A 13,536-nucleotide genomic window follows, 5' to 3' on the forward strand; every position below is an offset into this window, starting at 1 on the left:
AAGCCAAAGAAAAAATCCCCAGTAATGCTCTAACATGTGCTCATTTTATTTAAGGTTCTAAATCAGCATGCATAGAAACTCTGGTTCCTTCTTTAAACGAAATTTTTAAAATTCTTTATCAAAATTCCCCTGTGAATCCTTTGGTATGGTGTGCTGTTTATATAGAAAGAGTCCCACAACTTGCTTTGGGGACCTGCATCCTAAAACCAAAATAGCTCATGATACAGCCTCTAAGTCATCATTTATTGATTTATAGAGCACCCATCACATGATCAAGGTGCTTTACAATACAGTAAACATCACAACAGAACTCACATAGTTAAATACAATCAACACATTACAAAAACTAAAGGAAAAAAAAAACTGGAATGAAGCAACATTATGTCAAATTTCAAAGATGCTGAGAAGTGGCAGTACAAAAAAGGTAATTCCACCAACTGGAGACCAGACGGGCAAAGATACACAGGCACCACAACCCAAAGTGGGTAGATTTGTAGAGGGTGAATGAGCATATAAAATGAAATTTCACAACCAAGAATGAAGGCCATTAAAGATACTGTGACACCCAAGTGATCGCATAACCAGTGGAATAACCTCACAAAGATATTACCTTGTAATGACAAGGAAACCAACCTCATTTGGATTTTAAACTCACAAAAGGAGGCCAGAAAGCCACTGAAATCGTCCATCCCATTATGAACACAAAAATAGATAAGCCTTTGTAAGAACTTGGAAGGAGTTTAGGAAAATAGGCAACAGTCCTACAATCCATAAGATGATGTAGGTGTTGCTGATAGTTGGCACAAGGTCAGGGAGAAAAAACCTTTTCCTAAAGCAAGAGAGAACTGTCCTCATACTAACGATGAGGCACCACCGGGACAAGAGCCACATGGATCAGTGTCACCTGAGTGTGGTTTAACATCAAATGTAGAGGCATTGAGATTCACTGTCAGATGAACACTGGGAAAGGCACAGATGACACCTCTGACAGAGAAAAAGACATCTACGGAGGCCTGTATTTCAAAGATATGTAGCAGGGTCAGGGCACCGGGTGGAAAAGTGTGAAGAGACGTGCACTCGCTCCTGGTTCTCCTTCTACTCCCCTAGATCTAGCCCTAAACACACATGGTTAAACCAAAGTAACTGCATTAAAGTGGCACTTAAAGAATAGCTGTCCCTGAGTACTAGGATATTTGCTCCTCCCTAAAGAGTCAAATCCCAGGTTTTAACTCAACTGATGGCTAGCTGAATTACAGCAACAGGGGAGCAAAATTCAGACTCCATCTTGCCACAGACAACCATCATGTGAACGACTTCTGATTTAAAACAAAAGGGTTTCAAAGTCCCTGGTAGGTTATGCAGTACTGGAACATAGGGGCAACAATTTTCAGTCTTTGCAAAAATAAAGTCACAAGCGAAGTTCTTGAAAAAAGTTGGGCTGCAATGAATCAAACAATTTCACATTCAGTCATTACACATTTATGGGTTTTTATAATGCTTCAGAGTGAAGAACAGACTGAGCCTTAGAAAAAACACTCTTTACTGTAACTATATCCTCAATTATTTTGCTTAAAAAAAGACATGCAAAATTTATAAAGTACCGGCTACTTGGGGGAATCCTTTCCCTCTTCTGCCAAAGCATTTTTTCAAATCCCACAAAGCAGAGATGCATCCCTGATTCTCACAAATGCCATGTTCCATCTGGTACTGTCTCAAGTTCTGTCCCTTATATACCAAAGACTACTTCCTAGTCCCAACCCTACACCAAACACAGAGAGACCTGGGCCCGCCTTCAACACCGTACATGCTCATTTTACCATTTCCTGATGCTGTTTTAGAAAATTTATGAAATATACTTATGCTCAAACATTAATAAAATCCAAGTGCACTATGTCAGTGACAGAATATGTCAATAGCAAACAGAGCATTTATATCCCTATATTGCTTTGAGATTCATATAAGAATCTATATAGAGTCCAATACATATACTGCCATGGCCAAGTGATTTTCAAGTATTAAGTTTGTTTGCATAAGGAATCAACCTGAGATTTCTCTAAACTGCACTTCTCTGGCACTCAGTATTATAACCTTCATTCAATACAATAAAAGCCAACAACTTGACAATTATTGGAAAAAAATTATATTTTGGAAGAACTCACTACATAAGGTGACAGAATTCCAAAATCAAATTACATGAAAATATACATCGCAATTTCTTTGTACAATAGGTGGGAAAAAATCTGCAGTATAGAAGAAGAGAGGCAAAGAAATATGAAGGGCTGAGGAGAAGGGAATGAGGGTAAACAGCATTTTTAATAGCAAACCCAGAAGCTAAATAGAAAGCCTGTAGCTGTGCATGCTATATTCATCCAACCTTCACATTAGACAACTGAAGGGCAAAAATAAAACCTGGATTTTGCATTGTTCGGGATAAATTTCGGTCATTTGAAATCTGAATTGAATTCAGAACCAACTCCTTTTAGTTCTTGGGGATAATGACTAAATTCAAGAGCTCTCAACAACAAAAAATGTTATTGCTACATCCAATCCAAGAGATGGGTGCGAGTGTAATACAAAAGGGACAAAGCACCTAGTGATGACCATTCCCCTGAAGTCATCAGTAAAAATCAAGTAGTTGCTTATTGAGTAGTTCAGTATTTGAACTGACTTGAAAACTTCCTGGCAGAGAGAAGAGATAAAAGCAAAGGGGAGTGTGTCAAAACAAAGAAGATACAAAAGTTTAGTAAGTGAAAAGAGTTTAATGAAGCCTCAATGGTTTAAAGGAAATTAAATGGATACTTTTAATCCTAATTGCTCTTCATCTGACATGCTTTAAGGAGTTTTTTTTTTTTTTTTAAACTGATAAGAAACAATGAATAGGGAAAGAAAACCTGCTAAAATCTTTGAGAATTTACACGATTCTTATTCTACTACAAGAAAGCATTATTTGGTACAAGGTGTATTTGTGGATGTACATGAACAGTATATATATTATCCGGATCATGTTGTGCTATGTACAGGTCTTTACAATTCTTCCTGAAGGTTAAAACAGTTCATTAGAATTCAAAATGCGTAATCATCTGTAAGTTGGCACTTGTTAGGCTCTTGTCAGCATTGATACTGGCATGTTTTATTGCAGCCCAGTTCCAGCCAGTGTTTGCCAACTTGTTACATCAGAAGTCCAGCAATAGGTGGGTAGAGTGCAGGAAAAACAGTGCCATGTTTCTCATTGGAGACCTACAAGAAAGAAAACAGCATTATACAGTGAATTTATAAATGAATTGATTAGAAATTTTCATTTTTATTTTATTTCTTGGGAAACAAATTATTCATTTCATTTTAAATATTTCCTATTATTCTGTGTCTGCTGCTCTCAGGTCTTCAACTAGCCAAGAAGTCAGGAACCGTATCTAAATAAAAACTACCACCTTATCGGAAGTGAATCTGAGTAGGAACCATGAGGTTGAGGGTTCAATCCCTGGCCTCGCTCAGTGGATTAAGGATCTGGCACTGCTGTGGCTCTGGCATAGGCCTGCAGCAATAGCTCCGATTAGACCCCAGCCTGGGAACCTCCATATGCCAAGGGTGCGGCCCGAAAAAGACAAAGACAAAAACAAACAAACAAAAAACTACTGCCTTATTGAGTGCTTTCTTCTGCTGCTGCTTTGCCTTTTTTTTTTTTTTTTTTTGGTCTTTTTAGGGCCGTACCCACATCTTATGGAAGTTCCCAGGCTAGGGGTCGAATCAGAGCTGTAGCTACCTACCTATGTCACAGCTACAACCAACACTAGATCCAAGCCAAATCCTCGACCTATACCACAGCTCATGGCAAACGCCAGATCCTTAACCTCCTCCATGCATGTTACGTGCCAAGCACTGTACAAAGAGTTTTTACAACTCATCTCATCTAATACTCTTAAACACCACATGAAGGAGTTTCCCCCATTTTATAGAGAAAAGTGAGACAAGACCACGAGGCTAATGACTAAGTGACAGGGTTTCTTGTTCAAAAGGTTAGGAAAACACTAGTTTTAACCTCTGTTGAAGCAAGCAATGGGCTTATCTATGGCTGAACACATGGCCATTTCCCTAATTTAAGACAACTTCTGAGAAGAACAACTATTTCTTTCCAAAGGTCTCATATCAATGTAAATGGTCCCCAGCAAAGCACTGAATCCACCAAATATGAATATACCAACTTCACCAGCATCAGGTTCTATCATTTGCACACAAATATATATATGTGCACACGTTTTATTAGAAAATCTAAAAACACAGACTGTACTCAAGAGACATTGTTATGAATAGACTGTAACTTCTAGGTTATGTTACTTGAATGTTTTTCTAAAGACTATATACCACATTCAAATTAATCCCTGGCTAATTAACCTCTCTGGACTGAAAAGACAACTGGGTATAGAGTTTGGGCACTGGAGTAATCAATCCCCTATGATATGAACAAGAAATTTCAGGGCAACAAAAGAGCCATTTAAAACTTTCCATGTGAGGTTTTCAAGAAAAATACTCCAGAGAGAACTGAACTATAGAAAGTCATTAACTACCAAAAAAATCAGGCAATCAAGCCTCCTTTAAAAAAAAAAAAAAAAAGATTTATTTAGTTATTTGGCCTCACCTGTGGAATGTAGAAGTTCTGGGGCTGGGGACTGAACTAGCACCAAGCCACAACAGTGACAACCCCAGATCCTTAATCCACTGAGCCACCAGGGAATTCCTTGAGCCTTTAAACAGTGAGGACCCAGCTTTATTTATTTATTTATTTATTTTTGCTCTTTAGGGCCACACCCTAGGCATATGGAGGGTTCCAGGCTAGCAGGTGAATGGGAGCTACAGCTGCTGGCCTACACCACCACCACAGCAACACAGGACCCGAGCTGCTTCTGCGACCTACACCACAGCTCACAGCAACACCGGATCCTTAATCCACTGAGCAAGGCCAGGGATCGAACCCCCAACCTCATGGTTCCTAGTCGCATTTGTTTCCGCTGTGCCATGACAGCAACTCTGAGGACCCAGCTTTAAATGACACTAACTTCTTCAGTAGGAATAGAAAAAAATCTATTTTCCCCTTTGAATAAAATGTATTTCTAACAGAGAAAAGGCCTTGGTATGGAAAAGGCAAGTTTATTGTTTCTTTCTCTAGAAAGACAAATGTGAAGCTGAATCACCTGTGCAACACTTGAAATAAATGGTGCTGACTTTAAAAAGTCATGTACATTTTATAAGCATACACTATTTCTGGCTTAATGTTAAAATCACACTTTTTATTATTTCTTTTTACAATCCCACCTACAGCATATGGAATTTCCTGGGCTAGGGGTTGAATCAGAGCTACAGCTGCTGAACTATGCCACTGCCACAGCATCACTGGATCTGAGCTGCATCGGTGACCTACGCTGCAGATCATGACAACATGAAATCCTTAACCCACTGAACAAAGCCAGGGATCAAACCTGCATCCTCATAGACACGATGACATACTGAGCCACAATGGAAACTCCAATGAAGGTTTGTTTTTGTTTCGTTTTGTTTTGTTTTTTTTTGCCTTTTAGGGCCATACCCACCGCATATAGAGCTTCCCAGGCTAGCAGTCTCACAGGAGCTGTAGCCGCCAGCCCAGGCCACAGCCACAGCAACTCGGGATCTGAGCCACATCTGCGACCTACACCACAGCTCATGGCCAGATCCTTAACCCACTGAGCAAGGCCAGGGATGGAACCCGCAACCTCATGGTTCCTAGTTAGGTTCATTTCCACTGAGCCACAAGGGGCACTCCTCCAATGAAGTATTTTGATTCAGCATTATTTTTTGCCTCCATCTTTTTAAGGGAACTTAATCCTTGATAAGCATATACTTCAAAGACGTGTTTGTTATGATCAAGTATAAATTAACTCCACTAACAAAGGAAATAATATATAATCACAATCTCTGACAAAACTGGTCTGGGACACTTCATTTGTATGTATTTAGTTAATTTGCAATACCAAGGTAAATATAATAAAATTCTTTGTTATTTCCTAAATTTATAAAGAACTTTTTCTGGCGGTGGGGGGGGGGAATCTTTTTAGGGCTGCAACCGAGGCATGTGGAAGTTCCCAGGCTAGGGGTCTAATTGGAGCTATAGCTACTGGCCTACACCACAGACATAGCAAAGCCAGATCCAAGTTGCATCTGCGACCTACACCACAGCTCACAGCAATGCTGGATCCTTAATCCTCTGAGCGAGGCTTGGGATCAAACCCACATTCTAGTGGATACTAGCTGGGCTTGTTACCACTGAGCCATGATGGGAACTTCTATAAAGTACTATTTATACAGTAAAATCACATAGATGCTTAGGCTTCAATATTTGTTATTTTGTTCCTCTTCAATTTTTTGTTGTTTGCAAACTCTTTGGGGACTGGAAAATGGTACGGAAAAGGAAAATAAGCCATGAGGTGTTTGTTGTTCATGGGATATTGTCAGAGTCATCCCTAAAAGAACCAATGCAATGACCTGAGCTCTGTGAAAACCAACATGGCAGTTGTGTCAAGGACAAATTCCTAGGACGGATGACATGGAAGCAGACATGAAAGATGTCCAATACCAGCAGACTAAGGCAATAGTGCAGTAACAAGAACTTGACTACAGTGGTAGAAAGCAAGAGAAAAAAAAAGGTGTGGACCATGGACTAGATGTAAAGGAGGTATCAGATATAATGATAATGATATCAGGACAGAACTAAGGAAAACTAAACAAGACGGATAGAAACAAGATGGTAAAAAAACAAGTAATTTTAAGACGGCAAGGTTAGTGTTATTACAGGCTGGTAACACAGAATTAAGGTTAATTTTCAGCATTTCAGGTTATTGTAACGAGATCTAAAAGTAGATAGGTACCTTTTCAGAAAGAGACATAGCAAACATGAAAACAGAATGAGTGATGGGTAGATTTAGCTTTACTTCTGATTTGCACTTTTGTGTCTGATACCTAATCATAAAAATCACAAGTAAAGATTAAGACAGTATAATACCAGTTCAAGGATAGACAAGCCAATCAATGAAACATAGAAAGGTCAGAAACAGAGCAAAACATACTGGGAAATTTAGTTTGTAACACAACCGACACTGTGTTATCAATGGCAAAAAGATGGACTTGTCAATAAATGATTCAGCCAACAGTAATACATGGGTATCAAAAGGTAAGTTGAAGTCCTACCTCACACCATAAGCCAAACAATTTCAGTGAATTCAACACATTTGTGAAAGGCAGAACTATAAAACTTTTAGAAGACAATATATAATTGTAGCGTTCTAATGGCAGGGAAGAAAGACACAAAAAGTAAAAGCCACAAAGGAAAGAATTAATAAATTCAACAGCGTTAAAATTAAGTACCTCTGTTCATTAAAAGACAGCATACATAAGTGATGCTATTTGATGATGATACAAATCAATAACCTAACTGAAAAACATTGAAGACCAGAAAAGGCATTTCACAAAGGAAAACGTCAAGGGTCAAAACACATGACACTATATGCAACTGCATAAAAACTAGGGCAACACACACATCCATAATGACATACCATTTTACACCAAATCAAAAACTGCCCAAACAAAACACTTTTTCCTTTTTCTTAAAATAGGTGGCAGGTAGAGGGATATATCAGATTTTCTGATTTTTTTTAGATGCTACGTTTCACAAATAGGTTTTATCACCTCAATATTTAATTTTAAAAAAGAAACTAAATAAATATCACATACTTGATCAATTCATCTACACCAGGGCCTCTTCTAAGCCAGATGGGCACGTTCTATCTTTGACTCCTTGCTACACTCAAGAAAGACTTGTGGACAGATGGTATACGATAAAAGCAAAATTTTTTCTACTGGCCCTGATATCATGCTACCATACAAACGCCCAGTTTAACATGGAATATCTAAAAACAGCTGGATTTAACAAAGGAAAATGCAAAACAATTAACAAAAGAATCCTGGATGCTATCATTAAAAAATAAAGCAAATGAAAGAAAAAAAAAAGGCAATTCAAATACCCAAATCACACAATTTCTAAAAACATTTACAACATTTACAAAAAAGCAGAAGAGCAGTTCTCTTGTGGCATAGGGCGTTAAGGATCTGGCATTGTCACTGCAGTGGCTTGGGTTGCTGCTGTGGTATAGGTTCAATCCCTGGCCCGAGAACTTTCATGTGCCCCAGGTATGGCCAAAAAAAAAAACCCCAAAAACAAAAAAACACCAGCAAAAGGAGTTCCCATTGTGGCACAATGGTTAACAAATCCAACCAGGAACCATGAGGCTGTGGGTTCGATCCCTGGCCTCAATCAGTGGGTTAAGGATCTGGCATTGCCGGAGCTGTGGTGTAGGTTGCAGACGCAGCTCGGATCCCCGAGTTGCTGTAGCTGTGGTGCAGGCCGGTGGCTACAGCTCCGATTCAACCCCTAGCCTGGGAACCTCCATATGCCACAGGAGCAGCCCAAGAAATGGCAAAAAGACAAAAAATAAAATAATAATAATAAAAAAAAAAAACACCAGGAGTTCCCGTCGTGGCGCAGTGGTTAACGAATCCGACTAGGAACCATGAGGTTGCAGGGTCGGTCCCTGCCCTTGCTCAGTGGGTTAACAATCCGGCGTTGCCGTGAGCTGTGGTGTAGGTTGCAGACGCGGCTCGGATCCCGCGTTGCTGTGGCTCTGGCGTAGGCCGGTGGCTACAGATCTGATTGGACCCCTAGGCCTGGGAACCTCCATATACCACGGGAGTGGCCCAAGAAATAGCAAAAAAGACAAAACAAACAAACAAACAAACAAGCAAACAAACAAAAAAAACCACCAGCAAAAGAACAGTATGATTTTTTAAATGAACTTACCCTGAAATAAGTGAAGTTACAGCTGTTGAATAAATGTCACTCAAAAGCAGTCTCTTGGCTTTTTCTTACACAGCGGGCGACTTTCCTTTTGAATTCTCCATTTCTGTCTTCTCTCCATTCTTTCTGTGGGTATAAAAGTAACACCAAGTGATTTTATGCAAACTCCTTTTACAATCTCAAATACTAATTTTTAATTTTGAATGTAATGCTTTGTCTATAATATGTTTTTAAAAGCTAAATATGGGAGTTCCCAATGTGGCGCAACAGGATCGGCAGCCTTGGGAGCACTGGGACCTATGTTCAATCCTTGGCCCAGCACAGTAGGTTAAGGATCTGGCATTGCTGCAGCTGCAGCTGCAGCTTAGCTCGCAACTGTGGCTTGGATCTGATCCCTGACTCGGGAACTCCATATGTCAAAGGGCAGCCAAAAATGGAAAAAACAACAACAACAAATTGATACGGTAGGAGTTCCCATTGTGGCTCAGTGTTAACGAACCAAACTAGTATCATGAGGATGCAGGTTCGATCCTTAGCCTTGCTCAGTGGGTTAAGGAACTGCATTGCTGTGGCTGTGGTGTAGGCTGACAGCTAGAGATCCGATTTGACCCATAGCCTGGGTACTTCCATACGCTATGGGGGTGGCCCTAAAAAGACCAAAAAAAAAAAAAAAAAAAAAAAAAAAAAAAAAAAAGGTAGAAAAGTAGTCAAAAAATACTTTTGCCAGGCATTTTGCTGAGATACAAGAGCTGAAATCCCCTATGTAAGTTACCCCATAGGCAAAATTCTCTTTTAAAAAGGAAAAGGCCCTAAAGGTTTTGTATTACACTGAAAAGGAAACTACAGCTTACAAATAAGATATTCAGGCTATCTGAAGGATCACCAACTCTCTCTACAGGAAGCAATCAGAAAAGAAAGTAGACATAAAAGAGCCTCCTACATAGAGCAGATTGGCAGAGTGCATCACACTGAGATGATACTGTGGGGGCAGGGAGGACAGGACACGTGACACTGAGCATATCACTATCACTGCCAAGCACATGCAAAAGGGATAGAACACAACATCAGCATAGTTTCACATGAGAACAGAGCTGATTTTACCTATCATGTAAACAGCAGGAAATTCTCACAAAAATGCCAGGTTTCCCCATTCCCCCATCTATCATCCATCTTGGGACAGAAAGACTAATATACAAGTCTTCAACCTTCCTTCACAGAGGAAAAGATGTGAACAACCTATCTGCTCTCAAAGCAAGGCTACCCCAGAAAGTCAATGCTGAAATGTACAGAGATTTATAGACATCTGATGAAGTATTTCTGGATTAAACATTATTAGGTTTGTAATTAGTCCATTATCATTTTTAGGAAATTTTAAGAAGAAAGGAGTAATTCCAGCAAAGAGGGAGGGGTCAGTCTCAAGAGGCAAAAAAGAGCAGAGAGAACTAGAGAACTAAGACTGAGAACAGGGAGCTCAGACAGAAAGCTATTTCAATAATACAGGTAAGAAGTAAGAAAGACTCAAATTGATGGCAGAAGGGTGATGATACATAGATCTGAAAATAAATGCACTGAAGACCACTAGAATTAGAGCTGCTAGTGTGGGTACTGGTACTGAAAGTAATTACTTCTTCACTTTGGCATTTAAATGACACCTCTCTTCTTCCAACTCACTCTTAGTTTAATATGTCTTATTACTCACACACTCTTACATGGAACCAATTCTGCATAGGTGTACCCCTATGCTGTTCTGACTGATACCTGACTATAAATATAAAGTTAGAATGGTTTTCTGCCAATATTTACTTCAATTCAATTACTAAATTCAAAATTTCAAAGCCAGAGATTTGAAAAGGGGGTGTATATATATGCAGGGTTTTTTCCCCCCAAGTTTTTACATAGGTCTAAGTAAAAGAAAAAAGGTGACTTTAACCCCCGTGGCTTCATATACATTAACAAAGGTTACAATAATAAGTGTAAGAACAAAAGGATTTTCACAGGGAGTTCCCTGTCATGGGGCAGCAGAAACAAATCCAACTAAGAACCATGAGGTAGTGGGTTTGATCCCTGGCCTCACTCAGTGGGTTAAGGATCTGGCATTGCCATGTGCTGTGGTGTAGGTCACAGACGATGCTTGGTTTTGGCGTTGCTGTGTTCCTGGTATAGGCTGGCAGCTATAGCTCTGATTAGACCCCTAGTCTGGGAACCTCCACATGCTGCAGGTTCGCCCTTTTAAAAAAAAAAAGGATTTTCACAGAAGAATACAAGGCTGAGGGACTAGGACTATCTAGGTTTTCAAGGAGGCTAAACAACATGAGCACAAATAGAACATGGGTTCCTACATTCTGGATTTTCCCCATACACACATACAAAAAGGATGCTATAAAGAATAATACTGGAAAAATCTATATAGACTGTCTGTGTAGATTCTATATAATAGAACTGTATCTGTGACAGGGTGGTACCATACTTATGTAGAAAAATACCCGTGTTCTTAGAAGATACATACTATAGTATCTATTTATTTATTTTTATTTTTTTGTCTTTTCAGGGTTGCACCTGTGACATACAGAGGTTCCCAGGCTAGGGGTCGAATTGGAGCTATAGGCGTCGACTTACACCACAGCCATAGCAACATGACATGCTGAAGTATTTAAATGCGAAGACCTGAATTCTAAGTTTAGAAAAAAATAATAAGAACAAAGTTGTAAAATCGCCACTATTTTTTGCTTTGTTTTGATTTTTTTGTCTTTTTAGGGCCACATGTATGGCATGTGGAAGTTCCCAGGCTAGGCTCCAGGCTGGGAGCTGCAGGTGCCGGCCTGTACCACAGCCACAGCAACGCCAGATTCTTTCTTTAACCCACTGAGCAAGGCCAGGGATCAAACCACATCCTCATGAATACCAGTCAGTCATAACCCACTGAACCACAATGAGAACTCCCAATCTCCACAATTTTTGAGTTTAGGTTTAGGGTTTAGGGATATTTGTTTTAATTAATGCAAAATTTTCTGGGTCTGAAAGTTTTAAAAACAAACGCTTGGAAGCTCCCCCTGTGGTACAGTAGGATCCAGCATTGCAGCAGCTGCAGTTCGGGTTCTGCTCCTGACCTAGGAACTTCCATATGCCTTGAGTGCAGCCATAAAATAATACACAAATAAAAATTTAAAATAAATAAATAAAAATTGGAAATAATAACATGGACTCAAGAGGGACTTGATATTATATTTTCGTGGACATGACAATCCTTATTTAGCTATGTTAAGGTAGTGTCTTCAATCTTAAAAGATGCAGGGACAAGTACTTGCTGGGAAAGCTTAGTTATGTCTACCTTATTTTTGAAAAGATTCAGAGGAATAAAAGATGTATCAATACAGACACGCATACAGACATATGAAGATACAGGGCAGGGGAGAGCTGTGCAGGGCCTTACCGCAGCGTCCACATTAGCAGGCGAGTCGCCATTAGGGTCTGCCAGCATAGAAATGACACTAATCATGATGGTTTCCACGGTGTGAATAGGCAGCCAGCGTTCCTCTGGCTTTTCATAACCATATTTATCTTCTCCGGGCTCATGAAGAATAGAAATGCACACATCACCATTTTTATCAACTGCAAAATTAGAGAATAAGATTCCTGTTTTAAATACTTAAAATGTGATTATACATAAAATATATATTATACATATGGTCCTGATTCTTATGGCATCTGTATAAAATTGGATACAATGGTACCACTGAGTAAATTCAGAAGTTAATTTCCAAAATGGAACCTCTTAATTTTTAGGAAGATCACAGATTTTCCCAAATAGTATCCATCTGTGAAACCCAAAAAGAATGTAAGCTATCTTATTCATCTGTGCAAAATTTTAAGATACCTAGTATGTACATGGTGCCTAGCAGTTACATGGAATAAACACAATGAAACAATAAATGGCATCTATTGAATTTGCTCTTCATTTGCTGAAAGTATATGGTCCAAAAACCAGAACTGAGTTTCTATATAATAATTTCCTAGTTTCCCCACTAACATACTGATTTAAATTGGTGATAGTCAAAGATCCCCAGACTTTCCTAAGAGAAAATGGAAAGTAACATAATATACTTTTTAAATCACATAAAGGCAAAATTATAATTTTAGGCAAAATGTATTCAAATCCACAAAAGGAAAACATCATATATTCAGTGAAAATTCATCAACATAAATAACATTCTGAGGTCTCTATTCTATAAAACAATTTTAAAATCCATAGAGTTCCTGCTATGGCACAATGGGATCAGTGGTGTCCATGCAGGGCCAATTCGATCCCAGGCCCAGCAACATGGGTTAAAGGATCCCGCACTGGCGCAGCTGTGTAGGTCACAACTGCAGTTCAGATCTGATTCCTGGCCTGGGAACTCCAATGCTGCAGGGCAGCCAAAAAAGAAAATGAAAAAGAAAGAAACAAACAAAAAAACCCCCACTATTTAAAAATCGAATCCACAAATTAACTGCTGACCAAATTAAATGAGGGAGGGTGTCTTAACACACAAACTCATCTGCAAGACACAAATACTCCCTCTATTAGTGAAACTATCAAAATTATAACACCCACTAAACTTTTTTTTTTTTTTTTGGTCTTTTTGCCATTTCTTTGGGCCGCTCCCACGGCATATGGAGGT

General features: G+C 39.2%; 1 protein-coding gene across 3 annotated transcripts in view; it reads right to left on the bottom strand.

Annotated features, from left to right (window-relative positions):
- Nucleotides 223–13,536, bottom strand: part of UBE2G1 (ubiquitin conjugating enzyme E2 G1) — a 110,585-nt gene continuing 97,271 nt past the window's right edge. For all 3 annotated transcript variants that reach the window (XR_002337327.1, XR_002337326.1, XM_021067700.1), the window contains 3 exons: nucleotides 12,309–12,487; nucleotides 8,882–9,004; nucleotides 223–3,237 (listed from right to left, as the gene is read on the bottom strand). Coding sequence is in view for 1 of the 3 variants with exons in the window: in XM_021067700.1 (XP_020923359.1) it covers nucleotides 8,918–9,004; nucleotides 12,309–12,487 (266 nt within the window). In the remaining 2 variants the exon portion in view is untranslated. The remainder of the gene's footprint in view (nucleotides 3,238–8,881; nucleotides 9,005–12,308; nucleotides 12,488–13,536) is intronic.

Source organism: Sus scrofa, chromosome 12, assembly GCF_000003025.6.
Source record: "Sus scrofa isolate TJ Tabasco breed Duroc chromosome 12, Sscrofa11.1, whole genome shotgun sequence".
In the NCBI taxonomy this organism is placed as follows: Eukaryota; Metazoa; Chordata; class Mammalia; order Artiodactyla; family Suidae; genus Sus; species Sus scrofa.